Here is a 20790-nt window from a genome sequence, read left to right as displayed (position 1 = left end):
TTGAATGATGGTATAGTGGTTTACGATTAAAAAAGTATGTTATGTGTGCCACTAAATATATCGCATAAATGTCCCAAGCACAGCAGATTATGTAGCACATGCTTATTAAATAAGCATAATTATAATTATTAATTAATTATAATTAATTATTTCTCAAATTTTGAGAAATCATATATTCTTCATAAACCAATCAAGTTCTTTTGCTCATGACGTGCTGAACATTTAAAAATCATATTAATAAGATGCTAAAACAAAGTATGGCTAAAACATCATGAGTTTTAAATACCTCAAACATACTTATTTTATATGTATATATTTGACAACAAATTGTTGTCCTTATATATCGTTTAATACATAGTTGAAACACATTAAATTTGTTTTCTTTGTAAGAGGATTTTTAAGTCATTTTACAGATCTCATTACTACGTAAACAGTCACGTTTTCCTGCTAATGGTGGTCTAGTGGGTGTAAACAAGTAAACAACTACACACAATGCGTGAAATTGCAAACATCGTACTTTATTGTTTCTTATGGAAAAAAATATCCAATGAACAATGTGTACTTGACAGGATATCTATAATTTATTAAAATAATAATTGCATATTCACATTATACAATTTGTCAAACGAATGCTTCATAATATTTGCCAAATATTATCATAAATATTATTATTAATTATTAAATAATCATCAATCATAACGAAATTACATGAAAATTGCAAACTCGGTTCGATTGAGTCTAAACATGAGGGATAATGAAAACGTACAACATCACTCACGACCCTAGCACCTAAAACATATCCTTATACCTGGAAATGAAATGTTCTTGTATGTACGAATGTTATGCATAACATTCTCTTGATAGAGGTTGCATCCCTTCAGCTGCGCCCTTACAGACAAGAGGACCACCTTCCTGTAAAAGAAGCGCTGGCAAAACGACGTATTTTACTACTGGCCCGGATGTAATATATTCTTTATATAGCATTTATCAAACGGCACATCTGATCTTTCAGTTGGAAGTTCGTGCAGAACCATTCTTGGGGATTGAACAGTCATCTTCCAACAGAGGTAAACACATTTTAAAATGAAAGGTTTAAGATCTTCTATACAATTATCATTCCAGTTGGTCGCTTTCAAATACCCCTAAAATCAGAAAAAAGTCATTTGAAGTCATCTTTATCACTTATTTGGCTCTAGTACATGTCTAAAGAATATTGTCTTCCAACAGAGTTTCGGATTATTTCGATCCTCGGGCGAGACGGGTAAATTGTTTCGGACATTCATGTCTGATGGTGATTTGTTTCCAACTTACAATTAAGAAATCACATGTAGTTAGTAGTCAGCCATTTATGAATAAATGTTTATTATGATAATTTATCCAGATGGGCTGGTTATGTGGACCGACCGCCGAAATATGGCCAGTAATGTTTTGAAATCGGCGTAAATAATAACTAACGAAACAAACAAACTAAAGAATAGTATACTGATATAGTTGTAAAGGCAATTTTGTAAAATGATGGAAACATTCAAAAATGACAAAATTACATTACGATTCTTGACATGACACTCCATTTTAATGTTTGATAAGAATAATAGATCTGCTCTTTCAGTTTGAATTTGAATTCATGAACATCAAAGGTATGATATATTTAGATACTTGTATTCACCATCTTTACGAGTGGAACAATTTCGACTGATATCTCCTTTGTGAACCTTCTGACTGTATCTCTTATATCAACTGTTGCATTTTCTTCTGTAGTTACCTTGTTTACATATAAATGTGTGTTTTACTCAATTTTTTGATGATTTCATAAGATTGACTGATGCCTATATGCATAATAGAATTTAATATGTACAAATGTGTAAAATTTTCTTTCATTTTTATAACAAAAATAAATGCCACTTATCGAATTAAAAATAGTTGAGGAGTTAAAACATATCTTCTATTAGGAACAGATTTTATTATAATTTTCACTGCAAACTGAAATCTAGATCTTATCTTAGAAAATTATTCAAAAATAACTTCTTATTACGGTCAATACCTGTTTAGGGTTTTTAATCTCTGATCTTTTTTCATTACTGACTTTAGGCGACCATATTTCACACACGTTATATGGTTGACATGCTCCGAAAGAATGTATCTTCAGGAAAAAACTGTCGTTTTCTTCAAACAAGTTGTTAATGGTATCAAGTAATCCTATGACAAGTTTGTCTGCGTTAGCTTCACAATACGTCATCACGTGCTTTGAAAAAACAAATAATTAAGATTATTAAATTGTAATGCTTTATCATAGGTCTACATACCTGAAAGCTGAGAGGACTGTAGTTAATAATTGTTAAGGTTTACATATTCACGGAGGTATTCTAAAGGAAATATACTTAACAACAAATATAATGCTAGTTCAATTTAATCGTTTTATTGTTCTCTGTAGATAAGTAAATTGGGAACCTGAATGTGTACTAACATATCTGTACTGCTACTGTTGATTGTTCAATTTCATTCAACCTATCTTTGAAACATCAGTAAACAAATACTGTCGATTACTCCTACTAAAATATGTTATATAATACCAACTTCGAATATTTACAAAAGTCGCGTGAAAACAATAAAATAAAATCTATCAATCCATCGTTAATACTGTCCATATTACAAAATAACTTTCGAAATACATGCATTACCTCATTATTCTATAAAATGTTACTTTACTTTTAATGTGAGATTAAGGATCGTAATTGTCTCATCATCGGTGTATCCAGCCTTTAACAATGCATCATACGCGTCTGTCCATTCATTGTCATAGAGTTCACTATATAACACTCCGAGCTTAGTAGGTCTGTTACCATCACTAAGGTCGGTTATAGCTGTATTGTTATCTGTAAGCTTATCTCCTGGCAGTTTACTTAACCTGGTGAAATTAATGAACATATATTTAGCAAATTGTAAAAAACGATATTCTGTATAAATATTTTATAAGTATTTGTACTGAATCCTTACACTGAACAATATCAGATGATGTATACAGTACATTTTAATGTTGTTAAACGTTATGATGTAAAGTGAATCAGACACGTGTGAACATATCACATATGGCATTTCCCCATAAACTATCTAATAAAGAAAGGAAAACTTTTAGAACCAAATCATTATATACCTTTATGTCATTTACATTTAAACATTTAGGGAGAATTGAGGCAATTTGAAAAGTACATACAGTGTAACTAAATATTTACCGGATAAGGTGATCATCAGCTTCAGGTTGCTTGGCTTGGTTTTCGTCCCTTTTTGTTTGTTGATAACCTTCAGTTTGCATGGACATGTTAGAAGTAGGATATTGCTAAAATATTAAATAAAAAATATAAAATCATGCAAATACTTTAACACAGAAATATTTTTTACATCCGCATTATTTATCCTATACAAACTTTTTCGACATCTTTTGATCATTTTGTTTTCATCAAGTAATTACATATCCATTTACAACATCAATTGCGTAAGTATGATTAATTTTGTCCAAGTTGACTCGTTAAACACATATTGCTTTTAAGACTGGAATTCATTAAGTTAGGATACTTTATGTCCCTTCCGACGAATAAATGGAATCCGCGGGTTTTTGTTTATAATCATGCTAATTAATCAGACATGCTAATCTACAACTGTAGATTTGCAAATAATTGCAGGTTGTAAAACTCTAAATAGAATATGAAAATTTCAAGACAAAAACCTGAAAAGCTTTTTAATCTATTGCTTTTTGGTTATAATTTGATTATTTCCGAAAAATTTGTATAGTAACCTTATAATTAGATATATACCTGTTTTGCATAGAATTTAAAATGTTGTTAAGGAGAAATTATATACTTGCTCTGATGTAAGTTACAGATTTGGACAGCTCTTAATCTGTATGTTAACGTGGTGCGTTACCTTTCCTGTTTCAAGTTTTTCAAATCCATCGATGTCCTGTTTCTCTCTTGAAAGATAAAAATAAAGTTGATAGGATGATTATATAAAACGTTCGTTATGACTTTGTTATTACTAGCTAATGTTAAAATGTATCCATGACGCACAATGAAATAAGATCAGAGGCTATCGATTTAAATTTAAATATTATATTTAAAGGACATTTTAAAAATTCATATCCAAAAATCGAAAAAAAACATTTTGTGCAGGAAAATCGTTTTTCTTAAATTAATTTTTATAATTCATTTCTAGTTATGCGTTTGTAAACATGTTATGGGATTCCCATATTTTCTTGACTATTTTCTTCTAACTATTTTTTATCAAGATAATTTTGAAACAATAAAAACAAAACAGCATTCTTTGATCTCAATTGAACATACCGAGCCTGTGTTGTATTCAATATCTTCTCTAACTCCTTGATACGATTTTCTAATTTATCATTGATATTGTTCAGTTGTTCGATCTTCAGCTTGTTTTCTTTCTTTCCTTCCTCGAACGTGTCCTCCAATTTCTTCATTCGTTCAACAAAATTATTATGAATAGATTTCGCAACACAATCGACGTGTTGTTGATAACCCTAAAGGAGATGAACATATTCCATGGACATATTAGTTAAACTTTATGTTAATTGCCTTATTTTTTTTAATGCAAACTGCATTACATTTGACCAGATTTTTAATACACGTAACTTCAGTATGCATATTAGCAAGATTGGCCGATTTTATTTCAGTTTTAATAACATAACATTTTAAGCATGGATGTACAACTGTGTATATTATAATTAGAAAATGCTGAACATGTCGTATAGCTGGTTGCACAGGCTAATGAGTCATACACGCTATATTCAAAAAGAATGACAAGTCAACATGTATATACATATATTAAGGTTTTTATTTCATAGTGTGAACTCTGGAACATGACATGATTTATGTGTATTATAGTGCAAGATACATACAAACTGAACTTATGTCAAAATGATAGATAACGTATTTGTAAGTCGGCTAGATTTCATAACATTTTATGTGTAAACTGTCACTATATATTTTGGGCCAGATATTCAGTCCAGGAGTTCAGCTTTGGTATTCCACTCGTTCACTTGTGTGTTTGTATTTGTATATTAAAAGTATGTAACATCCGTGAGTTCTTCCTACGTTATACGACAATGGTTGATTTGGCGCCTAAGACCAGCGATGTCGAAGCGACGATTTTGGATAGCAGGACACAACGAAGTACCTGTAACAGAAAATTAAAGGTGAGTGATCGTTAATATACCAGTAATTTGCTAATTTTGAAGATGTCAGATCAAGAAATAGCTACAATTTTTTGAAAAATTTGTCAGATAAATTGAAAAATATTTCAACTGTCATAGGTACACAGGGTTTATCAGAAATAGTACAAAATTTTGATGGAAATTCTAAATATTTTAATGACTGGATAAAAATCTATAGAAAAATATGCTATTTTAAAAGGTTTGGATGATAATAAAATAAAATTAGTCGCATTTCAATCAAGTAAAGGGACTGTAAGCGATTTTATATGTAGATATTTGCGTGATAATCCTCGTAATTCGTGGGAACAATTAAAAGAAGATATAAGTACTAGATTTGGGGAAATTAAAGATTTACATCATGAATTTTATCTTTTGAGAAATTTAAAACAAGATTTGGGAGAAAGTGTTCAAATTTTTGGGGAAAAATTTATTAATTGTGCTGAAACCGCTTATGAAAATTATAAACTAGGAGATAATAGTTTAATTGAACTTCAGTTAGTAGAATTGTTTACGGATAATTTAGCGCATAATTATTTAAAACTTAAACTTATGAGAGAAAAGTCAAAAACTTTACAAGAAGCAATTACTTGCGCAATGAATGAACAGAATTTCAGAGCTAGATTTTCTGCCAGAGTAAAATTTTCTAATTCTCAAAATCACGCAAAATACAATAATTACAGAGCAAATAATTCTAATCATTATTATACAAGAAATTTTTGCGTGTACTGTAAGAGACCAGGTCACCATGTTCGTAGTTGTAGATTTAGGAAAAATGAAATATATTCTGTATTTCACCGACAAAATTTTTCACGATTTAGGAAAAATAATAGCAATAATAGTTTGAAATCAAAGATTAAGTGCTGGAAATGTAATAATTTTGGTCATATTATGCGTGAATGTCGTAAACAAAATTTTTACGACAGAAACAAAATAAATTTTCAGGAAAACTAGCAAGTTCCTGTCACAAAGGGGTCATTGACAGGAACGATAAAATACCAAAATTTAGTATAGCATTAGCTGGAAGCCCTAATTCGTGTTTGATTAAAATAGAAAAATTATAAATACAGATCGTTAGTAGATTCAGGTGCTGAAGTTTGTCTTCTGCATCGCAGAATATATAGAAAATTGAAGAATCCCCTCAACTTATAAACAGAAAATAAATTTATGTTCAGTTGACGGAAATTATTTACATATAGATGGTTATATAAATCTAAATTTTCAAATAGGGAAAACAGAAACAACTCAAAAATTCTATGTTGTTTCTAAAATGAATAGAAATATTATTTTTAGGCCGTGACTGGTTAACACAAAATGGCGTTAGATTATATTTTGATTTAGGCTGCTTAAGAGTTAATAATACATATGTACCCTCGAAGAAGATATTCATATTGCATCAATTGTTAGATTAAAACAGGATGTTATTCTGAAACCTCAAACAGTTAATGTGTGCACTGCTAAGTTAAAACAAAATCCAGGCTTGGGAAAATGATAAATTATATGAATTAAAAAGTATAGAAACTGGAATGATTGCTTCTGAACCAGGTCTTATGATAACAAATTCTGTTATGAAACTTTCGGCTGATAGAAGATTTCCTATTATGATTGTCAATAATACACATAAAACTATAAGATTGAAACGAGATTCAGTAGTTGCTAAAGTTTCAGAAGTTGAGAGCATTAACTCGGTCACAGAGGCTCTTCAAAACAACTTCCCCTCTTAACAACGATTTCGAACGTGATATTCATACACCTTCAGAGCATTTTAATATTGTTAGAGACTTATTAAGGGAAAAATAAAAATATTTTCGCAAATAAAGATTCTGAATTATCACAGACAGATACTGTAACCATGAAAATACCAACAGGTAATCATCCTCCAATCAAATTAAGCCCATATATCGCACACCTTTAAACAATAGAAAATTTATGAGTGACGCAATAGATGAGATGTTAGATGCTAATATTATAAGAAGAAGTCATAGCCCTTATTCATTTCCTGTTGTTGATTGTCGGGAAACGTGACGGCAGTAAACGGTTTTGTGTTGATTTTAGACAATTGAATAAAATTACAAAGCCAACATCATATCCTCTCCCATTAATTGACGATATTTTAACTCTACTAGGGTCTTCAAAAATATTTTACAACACTAGACATGCGCTCAGGGTTTTGGCAAATACCCGTGCATGAATCAGACAAGGGAAAAAACGGCTTTTACGACATTCCGAGGCTTGTCCGAGTTCAACGTAACACCTTTTTGGCCTAGTTTCTGCCCCTGGAGTTTTCCAAGAACTCATGTCACATGTCTTACAAGGTTTAGAGGCATTTGCTGTCAGTTATCTTGACGACATTCTAATATTTTCCGAAGTCATTAAATGAACATTTATCACATATACAGACAGTATTTTCAAAAGCTTAAAGAGCATAAATTAAAAACTTAAACTGAAAAAGTGCAGTTTTATTCAGCAACAAACAAAGTACCTTGGTTTTATAATTGATCATGAAGGTATAAAACCAGACCCAGACAAAGTAAAAGCTATTAGGTCACTTCCGGTACCAAAATGTGTTAAAGATGTCAGATCTTTACTTGGTGCTGCTGGTTTTTATAGAAGATTTTGCCCTAAATATTCTAAAATTGTTGAACCTCTAATCAATCTTACAAGAAAACGTGTTTTGTTTAAATGGACAAAAGAATGTCAAGAAAGTTTTGAACAATTAAAGAAAAATGTTAACACGTATTCCACTTTTAGCATTTCCAGACCCAAATAAGCCTTATATTCTATACACGGACTCCTCAGATTTAGTGGTCGGAGCATGTTTTAAGTCAGAAATGTGACAAATCTGGTATTGAAAAACCTATATACTTCTTATCTCATAAATTAAGTGAATCTCAAAGAAAGTACAGTACCATAGAAAAAGAATCATTCAGTATTCATTATGCGTTACAAAAATTAGATGTTTATTTACATAATGCAGAGTTTACTATATTTACAGACCATAAACCTTTAAAATATCTTCTAGAAGCACCTATGCAAAACAAAAGAATTCAGCTTTGGGCTTTAAATATTTCTGCCTATAACTGTAAAATTGAATATTTGCCAGGAAAATTAAATTTAATTGCCGATTTCTTTTCTAGACCTCCAGCTGATGATAAAAATGCTAACAAGTCTGATATTGAACTTTATGAGCCTGATATAAATGACAATGCCTTCGAAATAACAGTCTTAAATTCAAGTAATAATTCAAATAATGATAATGCACATGCTGTGAAAACTGATGAAAGCTATGAAGTAAATGCTTTTGATTCTACACACTTTAATGCCAAAGAAATAGCAAACAAAGAATACCAATTTCAAGAGCCAATTGTAGAAGATATTAAACAATTGGAAAAATTAAATATGGCTTCAGAGCAAGATAAAGATCAAACTATTCTTGAACTGAAAATGTTACTACGTCACGGACAGCCAACTAAATCAGTGCAGAGCAAATATTTAGAAAATTGACCAAGTTCTTTATTATCTGTCTAATGTAGATGATAATCTAATCTTAGATTGTTTGTTCCGCAACACTTAAAACACCTTGTCATTACTCAATATCATTTAAATAATGGTCACCCAGGAACACAGAGGTTATTTACAACAATAAAACAAAAAATATTTTGGCCAAATATGTTCAAAGAATTGTATGAATATGTTTCTAAATGTGTTGATTGTCAGTCACGTAATCTTACAAAAATAAAAGCACCTATGGGCGAAACAAGAGTACCAATGTATTCATTCCAGACCATGAGTATCGACGTTATTGGGCCCTATGAGAAACAATGAGTGGTAACCGCTACATTATTTGTTTTATTGACCTTTACAGTGGTTATCCCGAGTGTTTCCCTACTGCTGACAAAAGTACTGATACAATTATACATTTACTATTAGAAGAAATTTACCCTAGATACGCATGTCCATTACAAATTGTCACCTGACAATGGATCAGAATTCACAAGTAATGCTTTCAAAGAAACACTTAAAGGGTTAAGAATTGATCACGTGCGTACAACTACCTATCATGCTGCCGGAAACGCGAAAAATGAACGTTCTCACCATGTCATACATGATATCTTAGCTAAAAGAATCCAGGGAAATCTCAAACAATGGATATTCATCTTACATGACACTAGCCGCACTTAGATTCAATGTCTCTAGGACTTCAAAGCATAGTCCATTTTATTTGTTATATAACCGTGAGGCCACATTACCGGTGGACCTGTTGCTACAACCAAGGCAGCGCTATCATGGCGAAGAGTATCACAAAATTGCATTACATAGAACAACATAATACTTTTCTATCTGTTTATAAGAACCTTAAAAAAGCTAAACGAGAACAAGCTAGCTATGCAGATAAGACCGCAAAAGATATCAAATTTGAATAGGCGATCCCGTATTTTATAAGAATTTTCGTAAGAGAAGCAAACTAGATGTGAATTGGAAGCCATTTTATAGAATTATGGAGAAAAGGTCACCATTAACTTATATAATAAAAAATCAGTTTGACAATTCAACAGTTAAAGTCCATGCAGAACAAATTAGGTTTGCAAATATTAATGACTGGTCAATACCAAAAAGCAGATAATACTGGCAGACCAAAAAGAAATGCCACATTTGTAGTAACAACCTGAAAATAGCGATACTGATGATGCTTCAAAAATACCAGAATCAGTATTACCCCAAGTTGCTAAGAATGTTAGAAAAGAAAGGTCAAATTCTGATAGTAAAGATGATATTCCATTAGCCGAATTACAGAAACATCTTCGACAACAACAACAAATTTCAAATAATGAAAATGCTCAAAGTAATGTACATTCAGAAGAAATGCAATCGCAGACTGATTCAGAATTATCAGACTCAAATTCCATACAAGTAAATAGCAATCCTCAGTCACAAGCAGCATATAATGCTATTCAGTCAGATTCAATGGCTGATGATAATGATTCGGATAATGAAATGTTTATAAACTCTATTTCTAGTAAAAGGAAAAGTATTGTAAAACCTCGATATAAAGTTTCTGGTAAAGTTAATACAAAATCATCTGGTAATAATAAAAACTCAAAGCATAACATGAAAATGTTATTTCATTGTATTTCTAATTTGCTGTAATAGTCGTGGACGCTATATGCTATACTAATTTTCGGTAAATTGACCTCAGGCATTGTAAATAGTTATTACAGAAAAAAAATATATATATGTTACAAGAAACGATAATAAAACAAAACAGAAAATTACATTATTTAATCATATATCTTTATATTTTTGGTGGTTGTATTCATTTATATCAATTTTCAACTTGCTTTTATTAGAATTATATCTTTGATTTTTTTTATTGATTAAAATGATCGTTATTCGCTATATGTTTATTAATAGATCGGTTAATTAAAATGCATTTCAAAGTAAATGACAGCACTTAATCATGAGTTTCAAATTGATTATTTACTTTATTTCATATTAGAATAACATGTGTATACATACATGTTTCAACTGTCAACGCACAATCATTAAATAAGGTTTAAATTGGGATAAGTCTTATTGTCGAAATAAAACTAAAGTTAATAGCTTAGTTAAAAAGTAACAAAATATGTCTAGAAAATAATTTTTTTTTAAATATCAAGTATTACATAAATAAGATACTTACACTAGAGAACATCTTTCATTGGAATTCTTATCCTATGCATTTTATGACAGTTGTCTTGTTGTTCATATATCTGAAACAAAATTATGTTTATTGTATATAATATCTATTAACCGATCTGAAAACGGACGAAAATGCAAAATATTGGTCTAACGATCACTTGTCGTCCAGCCAAGACAGAGAGGTGCGAGCGAATTCGCCGGTACAGTAAAACACCGCCTGACTAGAAATATTACAGTCAGCCTCTACGATGTCAAACTATGTACAACAAAAACCATGCAGATATAACCATAAACACCTTCTTCGATGAAAAACCATGCATATATAACCATAAACAACTTCTTCGATGTAAAACCATGCAGATATATAATCATAAACACCTTCTTCGATGTAAAACCATGCAGATATAACCATAAACACCTTCTTCGATGTAAAACCATGCAGATATAACCATAAACACCTTCTTCGATGAAAACCATGCAGATATAACCATAAACACCTTCTTCGATGTAAAACCATGCATATATAACCATAAACACCTTCTTCGATGCAAAACCATGCAGATATAACCATAAACACCTTCTTCGATGCAAAACCATGCAGATATAACCATAAACACCTTCTTCGATGTACAACCATGCAGATATAACCATAAACACCTTCTTCGATGTAAAATTATATGAAATAAGCGTCTACGATGTTTAAAAATATATAACTATGCTGACACAGCCGTCAACAACAACAACAACAAAATTGTGGAATCAAATAAACTTTTGTTCCTGTCTTCAACCAGAGAAGCCGAAAACTTCCGTTTATCAATAGAATGTGTTTTTCTATGTGTTATATAAACTTAAAAACAAAAACCCAGAGAAATACTGATGACAACTTCTTATCAAAATAATTATTTGTGCGCGACAGATATATCCAAAATAAATATCACATAAACATTTGCGAGAATCGTGCAACAGTAAAAACTATTAATTTAATTATCTTATTACTCAAAAACATTGCTACATAAATGAAGAATTATAGATCTATCATCATTTTGTTGTATTGTTCATACAAGACATTCTTGTTACAACGACGAAACAAGAACAGCGTTTACAGATGTGCCAATAAATATTCGGAAATATTTTCCTTTAATCAACTTGTGTAATAAAGTTAACGTTTTAACAATAATCAAATACAATATATTAAAATTAAAAATCTTTCAAGGAAAGAAACATCAAACATTAATGAACAATTATGAGTTGTCAATTTTTAAAATGATTTTTTAGAAAGCTACATTAAAAAACGATTTTGAAAATTCCCGACACTTCACGAGACCAAGCCATATGATTGTCAGCAAGTACCTGTTACCCAAAAAATATACGTGTCACAGGAAGTGTATTCAATGCGCATGCACCAATACACGTTTTACAGGAAATTGAAACACCTGGACATTTTTACCCAAAATTTTCAATTTGTTATAATATTTTTCTTAAACTTTTTGTAATATAAAAATATTCTTTGTCTCTCTTATATACATATAATTCTGTTAAAATTTCATACCTTAAAGTTTTTCTAATTAATATTCTTAAAATAATTTGTTCTTTGAAAATTGTTAACTTATTTGTTTGTTTTTTATGTTTCCTTGATCTGTAGAAATTAACTTTTTTTTTTCTTTTTATATGATGAAATAAAGGAAATTTAATATTTATTGAAAAACTTATAAAGCTATATTATTTTACTAATTCAAAATTTTTAAAACTAATATCAAAAGTAAACTTACCTGTGCTACATTGTATCTATCCAAATTTTTCTATTAAAATGAATTCAAACATGAAAAGGTTACACACGATATTCAATTGACCAATCAGAGATGATAGGTGATTTTTCCTTTTCAAAATAAAGTAACAAAAGTCGTTAGATAACATCTCTGACCGGACATCTCTGACCGGATATTACCTTAAGGGTAAAACAGATGTCAAGTTGATTTTAGATTTTAGATTTTTTTAATTTGTTAGGACGAGTTTGAAATGTTTGATATTAAATAATACCTTGTTTAAATACTTTTTTTTTTTAATTTTTTTTTATATATAAGTAAAGGAGGAATTGTCGTATAGCTGGTTGCACAGGCTAATGAGTCATACACGCTATATTCAAAAAGAATGACAAGTCAACATGTATATACATATATTTAGGGGTTTTTATTTCAATAGTGTGAACTCTGGAACATGACATGATTTATGTGTATTATAGTGGCAAAGATACATACAAACTGAACTTATGTCAAAATGATAGATAACGTATTTGTAAGATCGCTAGATTTTCATAAAACATTTTATGTGTAAACTGTCACTATATATTTTGGGCCAGATATTCAGTCCAGGAGTTTCAGCTTTGGTATTCCACTCGTTCACTTGTGTGTTTGTATTTGTATATTAAAAGTAAATGTAACATCCGTGAGTTCTTCCTACGTTATACGACAAACATGAAGGATATGTGTAAATTAACTATGATGTGTTGAAAGGATACAAAATATTGTTTTTTAATATCCAAGTTTGCGTTCTAGCCAAATTGTTTATTGTTGTATTAATTCCTTTAAATAATTCGAAAAATACCAGTCACTTTGCACTTAACAAGTGATATACAGATATAACTATCAATTATGAATAAACTCCAAAAAACAACAACCGGCGTTCTACATGAAACCAAACAGTGTCATAAATCAACCAGAGTCATACGATCATACAAATTAATGCAACCTGCAAGGGTTATACAACCAACCAATGTTTAACAACTCACTGGTGTTATAAAACAAGCTTTTTAAAATTGTATACACCAAACATGCATTTTACAAATATCCGATTTTATAAAAAAAAACAACCGATGCAATACAACCAACTGATGTCATAAAACCAAAATAGTCGTTTGCTGGGTTGACTGAGGATTGAGTCCATAATATTTTGACTTTCAGAATAACACTTACACAAAGATTCGATATAATAATTCATATCGAAAATGATATTTCATTTTATACGTATACTTATTGGATGTTGCTCAATTATGTCATACCATGTATCCAAGATTGACGGGTTGGTCAGATTTAACATCATTTGAATGTCTATGACCTTCTAAAACCTCTTTCTCCTGCCTGAATATAAAAGAATAGATTATTTTAAGTTTAGAATGCTACGTTTGTCTGTGAATATATATTTAGAGCATATTAATTTTACTGATATTAAGTGATATTAAGTTGAATTGCAATAAATTAAAAATACCTTTGATTCAGCTCACTAACACATCCTTCTAACTTTGAAACTGTCGTTTCCATATCTTTATATCGCATCTCAAGGTATTTATTTCGTTGTTGAAGTTGTTTATTGGAAGAATTCAAGTATTGTATGGTATCATTTGACCTTCGTAGCTTGTCTCCCTCAGATATATAACTCGTGCCCCTTTCGTCAGCTGGAATGCGGTTTATGTTACTTGGCTAAGTATGGAAAAGAATATTTACAAACATTTAAGATATGTTTAATTAAGAATACTATTTCATACTTTAACGAATTACATTCCGATGACATACTCATTTCAGATTAATACCTGTCATATTGAATTTTGTTGGTTTCTTATGTGATACATACACATATTGTATTTTGAGATTCAATTCATATTTATATCCCAAAATAAAATATATGCAGTTGTATCATAGTTTGGGGACGTTTCTGCTGAAAACGGGTCAGAGTTAAATCGCATGCACAGTGTGTTAACTGGAGTACAGGTATTAGTTACCCGCACTCCAGAGCATTCCCATTGATTGGCTCATTTTTGCTGGGGGTTTACTTATTGTGACGGCAGGGAAAGAGAGAGCGATAGGAATATCACATTCAGATGCTCGTCCATTGGTTACTTTTTTTTCTCGAAGTTTCATATCGTGACAACAGGGAACGTGTTTTCATGTTTAACTATGATACAAAATTACTTTTACTTAATATTTAAAGAGTTTATATGAAGATTAACCCCCTCATTAGATATGTTAACATCTTAAATAGCATCAACATAATTATATACCTATATATAAATGGAGGATGTAACTATTTTCTGTATTTGATATGATTTTATATTGTATCATTTAAAACTGAAACCACAATAACTTATCAGAGCATTCTATCAAGATATTAAATCCTATGTCATAAGCTATTTGTGTACAGTATTTTACCATGCCCACTCTTATACGACTCCATCTTTCTTCTGTCGCATCAAATGCATCGTATATGTAATTATTTAATGATGCGTTTCGTTGTTGCTCACTGACATTTGTAAGGATATAATCTTTATCTCTTTCTTGATAAATGTAAGCAGATCTTGTGCAACTGAGTTTCCCATTTAGCCTGAAAATCATACGTATACATGAACTTTCTTAAGGAACAGTTTAACATGCAAAACCTGAAATCGAAACCGAAAGTATCAGGAATAACAGTATTTGTTGTTATATATGTATATATTAAATATAGATACAAATATATTATATATCAAATAATATTATTAAGTCTTTTTTAATGCAAATACCTCACCTGCAATTCTCTCTCACTCCAATATAAAAAATGTTCTTTCCTATACTTCGCGTAATATACTTCCTTGTGTGTTTAGTTTGAGAAAAAGTTGGACTTAAGCGATTTGAACGTTATCATTGGCGCTTTATAAACTTTATTAACTTTAAACAACACATTTATTTCACGGGACACTGTCCAATTATAATACATGTAATAAATCGATACGCACTATTCCAGTAGTAGACATGATTTATAATGTAAGGTAATTTAGATTCAGTTCACAGGTTATCTAATTTAAACATTTTATCATTTACCGGCATGAAATTCAAAAGTTAAAATAAAACGAGAGTTTTTAAAACAGACGCAATACTAGTTGATAAAAAAGATATACATTTATAAGTATAAGATAATACTTGAATCCTTTTGTTAAAATGTATTCTTACTTAAGAAATAAACAGAAAGTATGAAGTTTCGACGTAAGTGTACTAGATAATTTGTACAAATTAATTGGCTAATTACCAAAAGTGCAAATATTCACAGCGCTATATATAATAAGTTTTTGAAAGTGTAATGTGACTTTTAATCATTGTTTTATTAGCAAAGATATCACTGTAACATTTAGATATGCCATTTTAAAAGCAGTAATTGGGGACAGGAAAGTCTCGTCCAATATTCATATATATTGATATATACATTGAATAATGGTATTATAGTAAATCAATCTTTGTAAAAAACGTCTGTTATGTATGGCACTAAATATATCGCATAAATGTCGCAAGCAAAGCAAATTATGTAGCACATGCTTATTTGAGAAATCATATATTCTTCATAAACAAATCACTTTGGTTTTCTCATGACTTGCTGATGAATAATATACAACAAAACAAGAAGTATCTTTAAAAAAGATATTTGGCCGAAGTAAAACTGGTTACTTTGCATATGTTAGTTCTTAGTTTTCAATGCAAAATCATATAAAATTATAAACATTTATTTCAATTAAATATATCAATAATCATATAATATATTATATACTTATTGAACATCATAATCTAAGGGTACCTGATAAGTTATGTTATTATTCTCGTTATTTTAGACAAAATTTAAAATTCAGATCTTGTGTAAAATAAACTCAGTTAGTTCTTACGTAAAATAATGAGTTCACCAGAAAATGTAATAAGATATTAATGCAAGAAGTATCGTTAATCAGAACTATCTAAACAATTTAAAGAACTATCCTGTATATTTTAGTTTAGAACTATCTTAGAATGACAAGAACAATCATTTACATTTTATTTAAGTATGTCCACCGAGATTCCCAGATTTCATTTTAAATTATAAAATGAGTAATAAAAACTCTTCTTATATTCAGTTCTTCCTTGTAAATTTAACAAGAAGTCAAACTGAAAACAGACCGGCCCTCGGCCGTGGAAAAATCATATTAATAAGATACTACAATAAAGTGTGGCTAAAAACATCATAAGCTTCAAATACCTCAAACAAACTTATTTTTATATGTATATATAAGCCAATAGGTTGTTGTCCTGAAATATCGTTTAATACATAAATGAAACAAAATAAATTTGTTTTCTTTGTAAAAAGATTTTTAAAATCTGGAAAGAGCGTCCCTCGGACGCATAAAACACAACAAAATTACATGAAAATTGCAGACTAGGTTTGATTGATTCTGTACATGAGGGGATAATGAATGAGTGGAACTTCTGTCATGCCCACCGGCTTGAGCGGTACTCAATTCTCAACATTTGATACTGCTCGCATCAATCATCCCGAAGGATCAGAAAAATATAACAACACCGAAGTGAAGAACGGGGCAATTTTTTTCAGCTGCCACACAGCACTTGACTCCTACTGTTGTGAAGTATAAAAATCTGGAAGTTATATAACAGAACTCGTTGCTACTTGAACAGTGATGTCATCTCACTTATGACGGTCTAGTGGGTGTAAACAAGTGAACAACTATACACAATGCTAGAAATTCCAAACATCGTACTTTATTGTTTCTTATGAAAATATACCTAATGAACAATGTGTTTTTGACAGAATATTTACAATTAATAAAGAAAATTATTGCAAAATCGAATGCTTCCTAATATTGCCAAATATTATCATAAATAGTATGAGGGATAATGAAAACGTACAACATCCCTCACTCCCACTAGCACCTAAACATGTCCTTATACATGGAAATAAAATGTTCTTGGATGTAAGAATGTTATACATAATCTTTTTTTGATTCAGGTTGCATCCCTTCAGCTACACCCTTACAGACAAGAGGACCATCTTTCTGTAAAAGAAGCGCTGGCCAAACGACGTATTTAACTACTGGCCCGGATGTAATATATTCTTTATATAAGCCTTTATCAAACGGCACATCTGTTCTGTCAGTTGGAAGTTCGTGCAGAACCATTCTTTGGGATTGAACTGACATCATCCAACAGAGGTAAACACATTTTAAAATGAAAGGTTTAAGATCTTCTATACAATTATCATTCCAGTTGGCCGCTTTCAAAAACCCCTAGAAAACAGAAAAGAAGTTATTTGAAGTCATCTTTATCACTTATTTGGCTCTAGTACATGTCTAAAGAATATTGTCTTTCCACTGAGTTTCTGATTAGTTCGATCCTCAGACGAGACGGAATTTAGCCGTGGTAAATTGTTTCGGACATTCATGTCTGATGGTGATTTGTTTCCAACTTACAATTAAGAAATCACATGTAGTTAGTAGTCAGCCATTTGTGAATAAATGTTTATTATGAATAGCTATCCAGAGAGGCTGGTTATGTGGACCAACCGCCGAAATATGGCCAGTAATGTTTTGAAATCGGCGTAAATAACAACTAATGAAACAAACTAAAGAATAGTGTACTGATATAGTTGTACAGACAATTTTGTAAAGTGATGAAAACATTCAAAAATGACAAAATTACATTACAATTCTTGACATGACATTCCATTTTAATGTTTGATAAGAAAAATAGATCTGCTCTTTCAGTTACATATTTCTTATGTGATGCATCTTACACTTTTACCAATAAATATTATTTCTGAATTTGAATTTATATAAATTTGAGGTATGATATATTTAGATACTAGTATTTACCATCTTTACGAGTGGAACAATTTCGACTGATATCTCCTTTGTGAACCTTCTGACTGTATCTCTTATATCAACTGTTGCATTTCCTTCTATGGTTACCTTGTTCATATATAAATATGTGTTAAACTCAATGTTTTGATGACTTTATAAGATTGACTGATGCCTTTATGTATAATAAAGTTTAATTTGCATACAAGTCCAATATTTTTCGTTCATTGTTATAATAAAAAATTAATGCACTTTTCAAATTAAAAAAAAGTTGAGCTTAAACATATCTTTTATAAGAAGATAAGAAGATTTTATCCTAATATTCTTTGCAGACTGAAATAAAGATCTCAGAAAATTATTCAAAAGTAACTTGATTTAATTAAGTCAATACCTGTTTATGGTTTTTGATCTCCGATCTTTTTTCATTTAAGTTGACTTTAGGTGACCATATTTCACACACGTTATATGGTTGACATGGTCCGAAAGAATGTATCTGCAGAAAAAAACTGTCGTTTTCTTCAAAAAAGTTGTAAATGGTATCAGGTAATCCTATTACAAGTTTGTCTGCGTTAGCTTCACAATACGTCATCACGTGCTTTGAAAATACAAAGTATTAGGATTATTAAATTGTAATTCTTTAACATAGGTCTACATACCTGACTGTAGCAAATAATTTTAAGGTATACTTAACAAAAAATATATAATGCTAGTTCTATTTAATCGTTTTATTGTTCTCTGTAGATTAGTCAAATGGCAAACTGAATATTGACGAACATATCTGTACTGATATTGTTGAATGTTCAATTTGATTCAACTTTTTTTAAAACATCATATAAAAAATACTGTCGAATAATCCTACTAAAATAGCTCAATATATAACCCCAACTCCTAACATACAAAAAGTCATGTGAATAAATGACAAAAATTAAATCTTTTATCAATCCATCGAAAATACCGTTCATATTACAGTATGACGTGTGATACAACTATCATAAATGCTGATTCTATTCCGAAAATACATGTATTATCTATAAAATGTTACTTTTAATGTGCGATTAAGGATCGTAATTGTCTCATCATCGGTGTATCCAGCCTTTAACAATGCATCATACGCGTCTGTCCATTCATTGTCATATAGTTCACTATAAAACTCTCCAAGCTTGACAGGTCTGTTACTATCACTCAGGTCTGTTATAGCTGGATTGTTATCTGTAAGTTTATCTCCTGCCAATTTACTTAACCTAGTGAAATTAATAAAAATATTTTTAGAAAATTGTTTAAAATGTTTTCTGTATAAGTATTGAATAAGTATTTCTACTGATTTCTTACGCAGTCCGATTTATCACTCTTAACGTGTATTGACCGTGGGGTGGGCAAAGCTGCAAAATTTATAATTATATATTTCATCACCTTCACAATAAAGTTGTTTATTTCATTCAAGGTACATCAGTGTATGTGCCCTCGAAAATATATCATTTTATATTTTAACGGGGAGTGTATTAGCGAGGAGTGTGTGCTTCGGGCGTTTCTTCTAATAACCTCATTTTGGTACTTTGGTAGAATTTGTATTTTGACAAAAATCATATCAGATATACAGTGCCGTTTGATGGTGTAAAGAATTATAATCTAAAATAATTATAATCTTTCCCCGTACATTTTCTAATTTAAAAAAGGGACACTAATTAAAAAAGAAACGAATCGAATCGTTCATATACCTCTATGTCACTTACTAAAACATTTAAGGAGACTGACTTGAGGGCATTTGGAAAGTACGTAACTAAAAATGAAATGTACCGAATAAGGAGATCATCATTGTCGGCTTTGAGTTGTCTGGCATGGTTTTCTATTCCATTCCTGTCTATTTGTAACTTTTCTATCTTTTCTACCAATCTGGATCTTTCGTCGTCTAAGTCTGCACAAGTTTCCGTTTGTGTAGATATGTCAGAAGTAAGTAATTGCTAAAATATAAAATCAACCATGCAAATGTTTTTGTTTTAAATACCTTATCACATGAAGAAAACACGTTTCATATCTTTGTATTTTTGTTACTGTATATGTCGTATAACGGAGGAAGAACTCACGGATGTTACATACTTTTAATATACAAATACAAACACACAAGTGAACGAGTGGAATACCAAAGCTGAACTCCCCCTCCCTGACATTTGAGAATAGTATATATAAAGACAACCTGCCATAAGGACATTTTATAATGTATATAAATACACACGCTTTAGAGCCACATATATAAATC

The 20790-nt window shown here is 30.4% G+C and overlaps 2 protein-coding genes and 1 long non-coding RNA gene across 3 annotated transcripts; all 3 read right to left on the bottom strand.

Annotated features, from left to right (window-relative positions):
* Positions 1 to 364: 364 nt before the first annotated feature.
* Positions 365 to 4471, bottom strand: LOC132744489 (uncharacterized). Its single transcript, XM_060733213.1, has 7 exons — positions 4335 to 4471; positions 3919 to 3964; positions 3231 to 3334; positions 2707 to 2905; positions 2042 to 2242; positions 1667 to 1762; positions 365 to 1142 (listed from the first exon to the last, which is right to left on the bottom strand). The coding sequence occupies exons 1-7, from the start codon at positions 4469 to 4471 to the stop codon at positions 948 to 950; spliced, it is 978 nt and encodes a 325-aa protein (XP_060589196.1). The 3' UTR covers positions 365 to 947.
* A 375-nt stretch (positions 4472 to 4846) lies between these two features.
* Positions 4847 to 11850, bottom strand: LOC132744492 (uncharacterized). The gene is made up of 3 exons (XR_009627704.1): positions 11279 to 11850; positions 10902 to 11196; positions 4847 to 5187 (listed from the first exon to the last, which is right to left on the bottom strand). It is a non-coding gene; the product is annotated as an uncharacterized LOC132744492 (long non-coding RNA).
* Positions 11851 to 17377: 5527 nt separating this feature from the next.
* On the bottom strand, positions 17378 to 20494 carry LOC132744495 (uncharacterized; the record flags this gene model as incomplete). Its single annotated transcript, XM_060733227.1, has 5 exons — positions 17378 to 17966; positions 18552 to 18647; positions 18928 to 19131; positions 19579 to 19777; positions 20331 to 20494. Coding segments are annotated over 5 exons (966 nt in total), but the record flags the coding sequence as incomplete, so codon positions are not given.
* Positions 20495 to 20790: the final 296 nt, after the last annotated feature.

This window comes from Ruditapes philippinarum, unplaced genomic scaffold (genome assembly GCF_026571515.1).
Source record: "Ruditapes philippinarum isolate M1 unplaced genomic scaffold, ASM2657151v2 ctg9552_1_1_1_1, whole genome shotgun sequence".
Classification (NCBI taxonomy): domain Eukaryota; kingdom Metazoa; phylum Mollusca; class Bivalvia; order Venerida; family Veneridae; genus Ruditapes; species Ruditapes philippinarum.
The sequence above is the reverse complement of the archived record's forward strand: the minus strand, read 5'-3'. Positions and strand labels throughout refer to the sequence as shown.